The sequence below is a fragment of the Eriocheir sinensis genome, unplaced genomic scaffold, assembly GCF_024679095.1.
Source record: "Eriocheir sinensis breed Jianghai 21 unplaced genomic scaffold, ASM2467909v1 Scaffold35, whole genome shotgun sequence".
Taxonomy (NCBI): domain Eukaryota; kingdom Metazoa; phylum Arthropoda; class Malacostraca; order Decapoda; family Varunidae; genus Eriocheir; species Eriocheir sinensis.
This window is the reverse complement of record NW_026111665.1, coordinates 489,876-502,861: the sequence shown is the minus strand read 5'-3', so window position 1 is coordinate 502,861 and position 12,986 is coordinate 489,876. Positions and strand designations below refer to the sequence as shown.

At 55.8% G+C, this 12,986-nt stretch overlaps 1 protein-coding gene and 1 pseudogene across 1 annotated transcript; both read left to right on the top strand.

Moving 5' to 3' along the window:
* Positions 1-725, top strand: LOC126991826 (histone H2A-like). The gene is made up of 2 exons (XM_050850492.1): positions 1-155; positions 509-725. The coding sequence occupies exons 1-2, from the start codon at positions 1-3 to the stop codon at positions 723-725; spliced, it is 372 nt and encodes a 123-aa protein (XP_050706449.1).
* A 9,687-nt stretch (positions 726-10,412) lies between these two features.
* On the top strand, positions 10,413-11,367 carry LOC126991833 (uncharacterized; annotated as a pseudogene).
* Positions 11,368-12,986: the final 1,619 nt, after the last annotated feature.

Genomic DNA, 12,986 nt, shown 5'->3' with positions numbered 1-12,986 from the left:
ATGTCTGTACGCGGCAAGGGTGGAAAGGTGAAGGAGAAGTCAAAGTCCCGCTCCAGTCGTGCCGGCCTGCAGTTCCCCGTGGGCAGGATCCACCGTCTCCTGAGGAAGGGCAACTATGCCGAGCGCGTGGGCGCCGGCGCACCCGTATACCTGGCGGCCGTCATCATCCCACGCCACCTGCAGCTGGCCATCCGCAACGACGAGGAGCTGAGCAAACTCCTCTCCGGCGTCACCATTGCCCAGGGAGGTGTGCTGCCTAACATCCAGGCGGTGCTCCTGCCCAAGAAGACCGAGAAGAAGTAATCGCCCTCGGCCTTTCAGGGACGACAACAGTACCGTTTAATCCGGCTCCCCTTGGGAGCCACATCCTTTTCCAAAAACAATTAACAACCCCCAAGTCTGGCAGGCTTCCCACAGTTTGTTTGTTTTCTTCACGGCAGGTAAGGGACTCCTCTGCTGACAACGACAACAACAACCCACAAAGCATAACAAATAAAAACGCAACTGTGGCCGTCATGGAGTACCTGACCGCCGAGGTGCTCGAGCTGGCCGGCAACGCGGCCCGCGACAACAAGAAGACCCGCATCATCCCCCGCCACCTGCAGCTGGCCATCCGCAACGACGAGGAGCTGAACAAGCTCCTCTCCGGCGTCGCCATTGCCCAGGGAGGTGTGCTGCCTAACATCCAGGCGGTGCTCCTGCCCAAGAAGACCGAGAAGAAGTAATCGCCCTCGGCCTTTCAGGGACGACAACAGTACCGTTTAATCTGGCTCCCCTTGGGAGCCACATCCTTTTCCAAAAACAATTAACAACCCCCAAGTCTGGCAGGCTTCCCACAGTTTGTTTGTTTTCTTCACGGCAGGTAAGGGACTCCTCTGCTGACAACGACAACAACAACCCACAAAGCATAACAAATAAAAACGCAAAACAGAGCCGGGAGGTAGGTGCTGCAGGTCGTTGAGACGATAATGGCCATCGTGTAGATCAGATGCGGCTCTGCCCCCGCCGAGATGAAGTAGGTAATAGCTGGGTGGGCTCCGACCCGCCCGTCGTCATCACTGCTGTGGCCTGTGGAGTAGGTCCGGAATGAATAAAATGAATCGGTCAGTCGCTGATCCCCTGCCTCACCCGAGAAAGCATGCATCGGTTTGTACCTTCACCTTCACACGCACACACAGCCATCATCATCATCACGGTATAGTTTAACCCAGTAGGTAGGTGGTGGTCGAAGTGATAGCGTACTGGACCCACATTCGCCGCGTGATGGACGACGCGGGTTCGAATCCTCACGCTACCACTCGGATTTTTCGGTCACCGCCGAGTGGCTTAAAACTACCCACATGCTGTCCTGAAGACCACCCATCAACCCGGACTCTAGAGGAAACCGTCCAAGCAAATCAAGTACGAGTTCCGGGGGGCAGCATGAGCCAATGCAAGATGGCGCCACTATAAAACACTCGCCTGCGCCAGAACGGGCTGGGCCGACCATCAGGCCCCACCTGGAAGAAGCCTTGGGCCGACCATCAGGCCCCACCGGGAAGATGCCTACCGGCGCAATAGGCAACAACGTAAAAAAAAAAAAAAAAAAAAAAAAAACATCGTGTCTCACACACAGGTAGGTGGCGAGGTAGACCCTGAGGAGAAGAAGAAAACGTTTGGGAGGGTAACCTAAGCTAAGCGCAAAAGCAACAGGGCCAGCCAGCACAGACACTGTATCGCAGTGTCTGGGACGGCCCGTGTACCTGGCGGCCGTCATGGAGTACCTGGCCGCCGAGGTGCTCGAGATGGCCGGCAACGCGGCCCGCGACAACAAGAAGACCCGCATCATCCCCCGCCACCTGCAGCTGGCCATCCGCAACGACGAGGAGCTGAACAAGCTCCTCTCCGGCGTCACCATTGCCCAGGGAGGTGTGCTGCCTAACAAAAAAAAAAAAAAAAAAAGTTTAAGGAGAACCACGGACATAGCTCCGCCGTAGGTTCCCCTAGCGGACGGGGAACCCCACTAGTTGCTCTTTTGCTGTAAGTAAAACCCATTGATAAGGAGTGATTTTTTTTTTCCTTGAGAAATATCTTTAGCATATTCTTTGGCCTGTATGTGGGTAGAGTTTATTACATTGTATGATTCTCTCTTGATTATATCTTTGATGTCTTATACTACCCTAAACCATACAGGAGCAGTATATTCACACATAGGTGTTACGGGAGTTATGAATAGAGATCTTATATGATTTTTCTACTTCGGTAATCATTACGCTTTTAACTCTGAACTTTTTTGATTTTTTTGAGATAAATTCTTAGAATATAAGCTTTAGCAAGCAATTAATTCCCTCTATACCTATAACATACAATAATAAAAATATATGTTCTGTTTGTAGGCATTAGAATATTTCAGTAACTATGAAAGAGTTGATAAAAGGGCTATTAGGTTTCATTTTTCATTCCATATGCACAGGATGTAAAAACAAACTTGTTCAAGGAGAACTATTTATTTGTACCATTTGCTTGAGTAATAGATAATCCTATTACCAATAGTTTTGTAGATAAAGCTACTAATACCTATGGTCTTGCATTAAAAAAAAAAAAAAAATGTCCTTTGAGAAAGTGCTCTTTCCCATGAAATACAAAAATCAACCCAAAATTGGGGAGGTATTAGGAGTTGAGCATGGCAATATTTTTGTATAAAACTCCAGTTATTTCAGTGATAGATGGAATAATACGTATTCCATTGCACAGGCAAATATTGCAGGAAAGACACTATAATCCAAGTGATTTTTTTTCTCTAAAGGACTTTCAGAATCACTAAAAAGACCCAGTCATCTAACATATGTAAAAATAAATCGCAATACTCCATCCCAAACAACCCCCCCCCCCCAAAAAAAAAGGAAAGCCAACACGCATTACAAACATCAACTTACTAAGAACAAAACGCCCACAGCAAAACTAACTAACAAGTTAGCTTGCAACAAACAAACAAACACAAACGAGCTAACTCCCAAACTAGCTTTTTTGCTAGTTAGTTAGTTAATGTGTTTGTTTGTTTGTTTGTTTGCTTACTTGCTAGCTAGATAATTTGTTTCTTTGCTAGCTAGCTTGTTTGCTTGCTAGCTAACCAGTGAGTTTGTTTGTTTGTTTGCTTGCTTACTAGCTAGCTAGCTAGCTAGTTAGTTTGTTTGCTAGCTAGCTAGCTAGCTTGTTTGTTTGTTTGTTTGCTTGCTAGCTAGCTAGCTACCTACTTTGTTTGTTTGTTTGCTACCTAGCTAGTTTGTTTGTTTGCTTGCTAGCTAACTAGTTTGTTTGTTTGCTAGCTAGCTAGTGAGTCTGTTTGTTTGCTAGCTAGCTTGTTTGCTTGCTAGTGAGTTTGTTTGCTAGCTAGCTTGCTAGTTAGTTAGTTTGTTTGTTAGCTAGCTTGTTTGTTTGTTTGTTTGTTTGCTTGGTAGCTAGCTAGCTAGCTTGTTTGCTTGCTAGCTAGCTAGCTAGCTAGTTAGTTAGCTAGCTTGTTTGCTTGCTTGCTACCTAGCTAGTTAGTTAGTTAGTTTGTTTGTTTGTTAGCTAGCTAGCTTGTTTGTTTGTTTGCTTGTTTGTTTGCTTGCCTAGCTAGCTAGTTTGTTTGTTTGAGTGTTTGTGAGTTTGTTTGTTTGTTTGTTTGTTTGTTTATGTATTAGTTAGCTATCTAGGTAGTTTGTTTGTTTGCTTCCTAACAAGTTTTTTTTTGTTTGTTGCTAGGTAGCTTGTTTGTGTGTTGCCATCTAGCTTGATTGTTTGTTGGTTGGTTGGTCGGTTTGTTGGTTTCTTCCTTTTCTAGCTCGGTCGTTCAACTGAGTTAGTTTGTTTGTTTGTTTGCTTGCTTGCTCGCTAGCTAGTTTGTCTTTTAGTTTGTTAGTTAGCTGGTTTTGTGTTTGTTTGTTAGCTAGCCCGTTTGCTTGTTTTGGCAGGCAGGCAGGCAGGCAAGCAGGCAGGCAGGCAGGCACACCTATTTACATGCTTGCACACCTACTTTCATAGAAACGTATTTGCAGCTTAGTCATCCACCTGTTTACTGTTGGGCATCTAGACGCTTGGCCAGGGTTCCGGCGGGCTACTCGGTGGCGGGGCAGGTTCAACGTATCTGAAAAGCGGGTCCAGTAAGAAAGGGCGCAACGTTATGATGAGGACGACAACGAAAAACAAGAAGAAGAAGAAGAAGAAGAAGAAGAAGAAGAAGAAGAAGGAGGAGGAGGAGGAAGGAGAGGGAGATTCCCACTTCCTCAGCCTTTCCCTTCAAGTTCGCTCTGAGCCTGTCCCTCCCACTCTAACCCTACCCTTCCTTTCCTATACACTCCTGCACATTCCAGGAGACAATAGAAGGAGTGGATCAAGAAGGGGAGGCTTCTTTCTCTCTGTCTATATATTTGCCGTCTATCTCATTATTGCTTTTTTTCTCTTTTTCTCCTCCTTTTTTTCTTTCTCTTTCTTTCTTAACCTTTCTATGTCATCATTAATCTCTTTCTTTTCCTCTTCCCGTCTAGACGTCTCTTTGTTTTGTCTATATATTTTCCAATATAGTTACCTCTCTCTCTCTCTCTCTCTCTCTCTCTCTCTCTCTCTCTCTCTCTCTCTCTCTCTCTCTCTCTCTCTCTTTTCATAGATATCCTGTTACTGATTTTACAAAGAATTGACAGGGACAGGGGAAATTATGGCAAAATGATGTTTCTGTAAGAACTGAAACAAACAAATTGGAGTTTACTAGTGTCAAATGAGGTGGATGGGGAGCAGTGGGCGGAGGTGTGAACCATCATTAGGCAGGAGGGAGAGAGGGAGGGAGGAAACAAACTGGAGCTTACTAGTGTCAAATGAGGTGGATGGGGAGCAGTGGGTGAAGGTGCGAACCATCATTAGGCAGGAGGGAGGGAGGAAACAGAAAGAAAGAAAGAAAGAAAGAAAGAAAATATAACTGAAGTAAAAAGTGTGCTACTATTCTCTTAGTGAATAAGAATGTGGACCTCAAAGAGGTCTGGGGTGGGTGGGTTAGGTCGGGCTCGCTCAGGCAGCGGCACTAACCACCGAAGCCGTACAGGGTGCGGCCCTGGCGTTTGAGGGCGTACACCACGTCCATGACGGTGACGGTCTTGCGCTTGGCGTGCTCAGTGTAGGTGACGGCATTCCTGATGACGTTCTCCAGGAACACCTTGAGCACACCACGGGTCTCTTCGTAGATGAGACCGGAGATGCGGTTCACACCGCCACGGCGTGCCAGACGACGGATGGCCGGCTTGGTGATGCCCTGGATGTTGTCCCGAAGAACCTTGCGGTGACGCTTGGCGCCTCCCTTTCCGAGTCCCTTGCCTCCCTTGCCGCGGCCAGTCATGGTTCAGGTGGGTAGCTCAACAGTGGAGTGAGTGTTGGGTTGCCCAATTCAATTCAACAGTTTATTGATAACTTTTACATAAGACACAAATAAAAATAAACATGAAAAATTACAAAAATAATCGGTTATCAAAGCAGGCTTTAAACAAGCAGCCTGCCCGATGTACAATACATACTACACTATATACAAATGTTCAAAAGTACACATGGGAAAATGTCTTGGTATTCAAAGGTCACAGGCGTAGTAGCTTGCGAGCTCCGCGTCGGTGAGGTCCCTGTCTGCGTTCAGGAAGAGGTCTTCGTCCACGCCTCCGACGTTGACCTCGTCCTCCGAGACGTCATCTTCCTCGAAGGTCGCCCACTCAACCTCCCGCTTGTGGTCGAATTGGCGTGGGGGGTTGCACAGTGGGCGTGCCGTGCGGATGGAGGCTGGGAGCGGCTTCCCGTCACGGAGTGTCCTCCTCACTAGGGGGAGGGCTGTCTCGTACGGAATCATCTCGAACCTGGCCTCCTCCTCTTGTTCAGTGAGGTGCTCGTAGCGGATCAAAAGATCCACCAGCTCGCCCTCGCTAAAGGTGTAGGTCCGTGGGGTCTGGGTCACCTGGCAGCTACCGGGGGCCTCACGGGGTGCTGGCTCCTCTGTAGTCGTCGGCGCGTCCCTCGTCTCGGGTGTCTGATCCCTGGTCCTCTTTTTCTTAGGCGCTGGTACCTCCGGGGACACTACTGGGGGTGTCACCTCGGGGGTCACCACTGCCGTCTCCGTCATCGTCAACCGTGGTGGGTCCACCTCCATCTCCCTAGCGGGAGACTTTGGTGTCGGGACGCTCAGCTCCGTAGGGAGTAGCAGTGGCAAGAGTAGACGGCGGTGCGCGTGAGGTGTTGGGAGAAGCGGTCGAGGCAGGTGTTGAAGCAGCGGTGGTGAGGGCGGAGGGCGACGTGCGAGAGCCGTGAGGGGCGGTGGGCGGAGGCACGCGGCGTGAGTGGCGGCGCCTGCGCCTGTCACCAACTACCTCCCACTCGTCGTCAGACGACAGCGGAAGCGGGGAGCGGAATGCCTCATCGTCACTCTCCGACTCAAGGCGGAACTGCTTGTCGGCGGGGGACTCCGACGCTGAGTCATCGGAGTCAGGAGCAGGGCGCTCACGCTTATCAGTAGAGGTTGACATCCTAAGAACAAGACAGCCAACAGGCTGAACCACAGCTACACATATAAAAAAAGGAAAAAAAAGTGAAAAACAAACTGACCTATGTATAGCCGGGCTAAGACTACAACAGCGGGAGGGCTAAATTCCCCCACCCTCTAGAGGGCTCGGTAGAGCCCCGCTGTTGCCACTTGCGGGTCTTGGGGGGATCTAACTAACTCTGCTGCCTCCTATAACCACCCCTTTATCCGAAGGGGCCCCCTCGTGGCACTGCCCTCGGGGTTCGGCGACGTACTACAGCAGAGCTACCGGCACACACACACACACGCTAAAGGACGTTGTAGCAGCCCGGTAACCAAGGTTGTTGAGTCACGTGGAACGAGTGACGTGACAGTGACGCGTATAGCGCGCGAGCACTGACACTGTGGAGCGGGGCCTGGCAGGAAGCAGAGCAGCTCAATCACTCACCCGCGAGAGCTGTTGCTTAGACGGTGGGGGAGAGGTGTTCACGCTGCCAGGTCCGGGAATCCAATGTCCGCCACTTTCTTCTTCTTCTTGGGGATTTACCCCCTAAATAGGGGGAACGGGCCTTTGTCAAACGACGGCCCGTCGCAGGGGGGAACCCGACGCTGGCGTGCGGCGGGTGTAGGGACGCCTCCGCCGCCGCAACAGCCACGGGCAACAGCCGGCGAGCAGCGACGGAGGCACGGGCTCTCTGGGCAGGCGCCCAGCAGACATCCGTAGCGGTACTCGTGCGAGCAGCCGACTGGTCGACTTGACCGCGGAGGGGTGGCCCAAAGCGAGGATGACCTCACGGGTCCACCTCGCCTCCGTAGAAGAGCCACCCGGCTGCTCGCCCGAGGAGTGCCGGCGTTCCACTGGCCCGCCACTTTCTTCTTTTTCTTCTTAAGTTTTATCCCGCACAGGGGGAAACAGGCCTTGGTCTCGAGAGACGGCCTGTAGCTGCAAGCGGTGAACATAAGGTTCTCCATCGGGGCGGGGCACACTCCTCCACGAGCCGCAGCAGCTGGGCGTCACTGAGGTACCCGAGAAGGCTAGGGGCCGGCAGCCCCTCCGGGTTGGTAATTAATTGCTGAGTGCCCTCACACTTGAGGAGGTAGTGGAGGAGTGGTTGGAGAACTTCCTCCCCACAGTGCGAGCATTCGATAGGGACAGGATCATCGGGATTCAGCATAGAAGCACACTTATAGCCAAGACGCAGGCGGCGGAGGCTGGTTTCCGCCCTTCGTGGGAGGGGCAGCGGTATTTCGCGTTGACCGAAGTCAGTGGCTGTGGAATACCAATGCGCTGATGGCGAGCCCGCCGCCACTGCCTCCTCGAGCTCCCTCCTGCTCTCGGCTGAGGCGTGCTTAGCTGCGCCCCGTTTTACTTGTGAGCCGCTGGGTGGTAGCCAATGGGAGCGGTATGGCCTCCGCAGCAGCCCGGTCCGCAGTCTCGTTCCCTGGAACGCCGGCATGGCTGGGCACCCAGTTGAAATGGATTACCCGCCCCTCCCTCTGTATTCCTTGCATCCGGGCGTGGATGCTGGTAAGGAGGGAGGTGTTGTCGTTACCGGGTTCGGCGAGGAGGGACTGAATGGTCGGCACCGAATCGCAGTGGAGGACGACAGCCCCCACGCCCTCCTCCTCAGCGTGTTTCAGGGCCCAGCTGATGGCAACAAGCTCCGCCTGCGTCGATGATGAGCCATCCGACAGTCGAATGAGCTCTGTGTGCCCCGCCGTGACAAACGCTGCACCGACGGCAAGGGGGGAACCCGCCGCTGGCATGCGGCGGGTATAGGGACGCCTCCGCCGCCGCCACAGCCACGGGTAAGAGCCGGCGAGCAGCGACGGAGGCACGAGCTCTCTGGGCAGGCGCCCAGCAGACACCCGTAGCGGTACTAGTGCGAGCAGTCGACTGGTCGACTTGACCGCGGAGGGGTGGCCCAAAGCGAGGATGACCCCACGGGTCCACCTCGCTTCCGTAGAAGGGCCACCCGGCTGCACTTTTTTTTTTTTTTTTTTTTTTTTTTTTTTTACCCCCTAAAAAGGGGGAACGGGCCTTTGTCACAGTGGACGGCCCGTCGCAGAGGGGAACCCGCCGCGGGCGTGCGGCGGGTGGGGGAACCCTTCCGTCGCCGCCTCAGCCACGGGTATAAGCCGGGGGGCAGCGACGGAGGAACGGGCCCTCCGAGCTCTGGCTCAAGGAGCAGCCCGCTCGTATGGGCGAGCAATGCAAGCTCGTTGCGGGACGCCTCCGCCGCCGCCACAGCCACGGGTAACAGCCGGCGAGCAGCGACGGAGGCACGGGCTCTCTGGGCAGGCGCCCAGCAGACACCCGTAGCGGTGCACGGGCGAGCAGCCGACCGATCGACTTGACTGCCGCGGTGGGGCCCTAAGCGAGGATGACCAAGCGGGTCAACCACGCCGCAGCAGAAGGACCCCCCGGCCGCTCGCCCGAGGAGTGCTGGCGGTCCACTGCACACTTTCCGATTTTTTCGCCTATATAGTCCAGCGCAGGATCGGAGGGCGGGGACGGCCGGGCGAGCCAGGCAATGGGAGCGCGAGCCGCCTCGCGTTCCCGCGATCCCGAGTAACCAGGGCCCGCATAAAAGAGGGTCGGGTTCGCTTGACGACAGTGGAACGCCAGCACTCGTCGAGCGAGCAACTCTCCCGGCCTCTGGGCCACCTATAGACTGCTGAGTTGCTTGCTCGGCTCAGCTACGGGCTGCTACTGGGCGCCTGCCCGGAGGGAAATGCCTCCGTCGCTGCTCGCCGGCTTCTACCCGTGGCTGTGGCGGCGGCGGCTCCACACCCGCCGCACGCCAGCGGCGGGTTCCCCCCTCCGACGGGCCGTCAGTCGACAAAGGCCCGTTCCCCCATGTTAGGGGGTAAATCCTGAACGAACGAACGAACTCTTGACGACGGGGCGCTTGCTGCCCTAGTGCGGGCCTATGAGCCGCCCAGGTAGACTTTCTGTTCTGTATATGTGGGCGTGTTAGTGTGTGTATGTATGTGTGTGTGTCTGTGTGTGAGTATGTGCGTGAATGTGTGTTTTTATCAACGTACAGCTACAGGACGCCTGGTGCACCTGTGCCCCGGCCCACCTGGTGGGAAGGGGCGTTTCCTATCTATGCATGTGCGTACATCGGCGTGTGTGTGTGCGTGTGTATGTATTTAGGTACATGCTCACGTGCGCGCGGCGTACCGTGTACGCACATGTATAGCCACAGCCAACACTGCGACGGGCCGTCGCATACGACAAGGGCCCGTTTCCCCATTAGGGGGTAAATCATTACCGACCGACCGACCCCCTGCGACGGGCCGTCAATCGACAAAGGCCCGTTCACCCTTTTTAGGGGGTAAATCCCACACACAACATGGGCGCCAGCCTTGGTGGGGGCGCTGGACGACGGAGAGTTGGCTGCCCTAGTGCGGGCGTATGAGCCGCCCAGGTAGGCTATGTGTTGTGTATATGTGGGCGTGTTAGAGTGTGTGTATGTATGTGTGTGTGTGTTTGTGTGTGAGTACGTGCGTGAATGTGTTTTTAACGTACAGCTACAGGACGCCTGGTGCGCCTGTGCCCCAACCCACCTAGTGGGAAGAGACCTGCGACAGCGTTAAGAGTGAACTACTGGGAGAGGTGCAGACTCTGAAAGGCGAGGTCCAGGGACTGAGGGTGGAGGCGGAGAGGCAGCGGCGAGAGTTGGCAACGTCACGCGGGGAGGAACAAGAAGCGTCACGCGTGCTGGCGGCAAGCACCAGGGTGACGGACTTGCTGGGGTCCTCGTGGGGCCCCTGGCAAGAACCCCTGGGGCCTCGCAGCGTTGTGTCAGAGCCAGCAGCTGCCGCAGGAGGTTGGGGAGCCATCGGAGCTGCTCCCCTGGCTCCAACTGGCGCCGGAGTCGGACCCACTCACCCCGCCTCTCTGCTGCCTTCACCGCCGCCCTCTCCATGCCGGCCGGCTCACAGCCCACGTGCTCCGCTTTCTCCCCCATCCAGCCCCTCGGCTTCCCGCCGTTTGGGGAGGCGCAAGCCGGCGGAGTATGACGGGAAGGTGGCCTGGGAGGCCTATGTTGCCCAGTTTGAGATGCTAGCTGCTACCCAGGGCTGGGACGAGGCTGAGAAGGCGCTGCAGTTGGCAACAGCGCTTCGGGGCCCATCTGTGGAAGTGTTGGGGCACCTGCCGCCGGCCCAACGTTCCTCTTACGGGAGCATGGCGGAGGCCCTGCGGCGACGTTTCGGGCACCACCTTCAGGCCGAGGTGTACCGAGCTCGCCTGAAGAAGCGGACTCGGGAGCGCGGCGAGACACTGTCGCAGCTGGCGCAGGACGTAGAAGCGCTGGTCAGAAGGTCGTATCCTGCTGCCCCGGAAGAGATGATCGTGGTGCTGGCCCGCGATTTCTTTGTTGACGCTCTGCACGACCAGCAGCTGCAGATTTACGTTAAGCAGGCGCACCCTGGGGACCTATAGGTGGCTCTGGCGAGGGCCTTGGAATTCGAGGCCTTCCTGAAGACGACCAGCGGCCTAGGGGCGGCCTCACAGCCCCGCCGTGACCTCCGGGGCCGTAAGGCGAAGGTGGAGAAGAAGGCGGCGTCGAGGAAGGCGAGCCCGGTCAGTCCTCAGCGGTTTTCTCGGCTCGTGTTGGGGCTGTGGCAAGAAGGGGCACATGCGCAGTCGTTGTCCGAGGGAGCGAAGGACGCGTTCCCTTGACCGACTGAGTTCTGACGCATTTCAGCCTTGCTGCAAGGACTGTGGCAAGTCTGGCCACCGTTCGAGCGCCTACCCCAAGCCAAAGGAGGTAGTGCAGGCGGGAAACCCGGACAGGCTGGAGAAGGGGGCCGAATCCCAGCCGTCAGTCCCCGGGCCCCGACTTGCGTAAGCTGCCGCCGGATAACTAGTGCGATGCAGGTGGAGGGCACAGTGGACGGGAAGCCATGCCGCCTGACAGTAGACACCGGGGCTGAGAAGACCTTGGTGTGGCCTGATATGCTGGCCGCCACGCGACTCCCAGACGCGCCACAGAGGCTGTGCGGCGTCACGGGGCACTGTGTGCAGCTCAAGGGCCCAGTGGAGGTTCGTATCGGCGTGGCCAGCGCTGTGGAGCGGCTGCCGGTGTACGTCGCCGTTCTGGACGAGCCGTGTTTGCTGGGCCTCGACTACCTGACGCAGAGCAAGGCTTGTGTCGACCTCGGACGGAAGCTGGTGAGGGTAAGCGGTCAAGACGTGCCTTTGCTTCCGGAGGTTGGCTGTGCAGAGGTAGTCGCAGCTGAGCGTCTGCACCTTGCCCCTAGGCCAGGGTCCGGTGTCGTCTGTCCAGAGCGATGCGTGGAGCGGAAGGCATGGTGGAGCCCACGGAAACCTGCGGCTGGCTGACGGCGTAGCCGTCGGACGGAGCCTCGCTGGGGCGGGGGAGGAGATAGTTACGGTGGTGGTAGCTAACTTCTCCGACGAGGCCCGGAAGGTACCCGCTGCTGCCAAGCTGGGCACCTGTGAGGAGGTGGAGCGCCCAGAGGAGACATCGGGGAGCGAGGAGTCGGCCGCTGTGAGGGCGCTGCCCGATTTCCTGGAGGATTTGGCGCATCGGAACGCCGCTAACCTGACGGAGGCGCAGACGGAGAAGATGTGCCATACCCTGGCCCAGTACGCGGACGTGTTCAGCAGGGGTGACTTGGATCTGGGCCACACGGGGTTGGTGAAGCATAGCATCAACACCGGAAATAGTGTGCCCATCAAGAGCCCGCCCTGACGTATTGCACCAGCCAGGCGGGAGGAAATGCAGCGCACTGTCAGCGAGCTGGCGGCGCAGGGGGTGATTGAGCTTTCAGACAGTCCTTGGTCCTCAGCTGTAGTCCTGGTTAAGAAGAAGGACGGCACGCAGCGCTTCTGTGTGGACTACCGGGCGCTGAATGATGTGACTGTCAAGGACTCTTACCCCCTGCCTAGGATCGACGACACGCTCGACGCACTGGTGGGGGCCAGGTGGTTTTCCACACTCGACCTGAAGTCGGGTTACCACCAGGTGGAGATGGCAGAGGAGGATAAGACGAAAACCGCTTTCTCTTTCGGGCCACATCGTCCGCATACGACAGGACTTTGGCGTTTCTGCTCGTCGGAAGAGATGTTAACTTCTTGACGAGCAGATTGAACAGCACGGGGCTCAGGACCCCACCCTGAGGCGTGCCATTCTCGAACGTCTCTATCGCGGACGTGTGGCCCTGAAATCGAACAGCCGCTCTCCGTTCCTCAAGGTAGTGGCCCACCCATGCCAGCAGGCGGCCCCGGACGCACTTTTCAACCAGAATGGCGAGTATGGCGGGGGCTGAGACGAGCTCAAAGGCCTTCTCAAGGTCGATAAAGACCACCACTGCCTGTCTCCCCAGGAGACCAGAAAGGAGGGTAGAGATGCAGTCCCTGGTGCCCATGCCCCGGCAGAAAGCAAAGAGGTGGTGATGGAGGGGGCCCATCGCCCACTGAAGGCGCGGAAGGAGGACTCTCTCC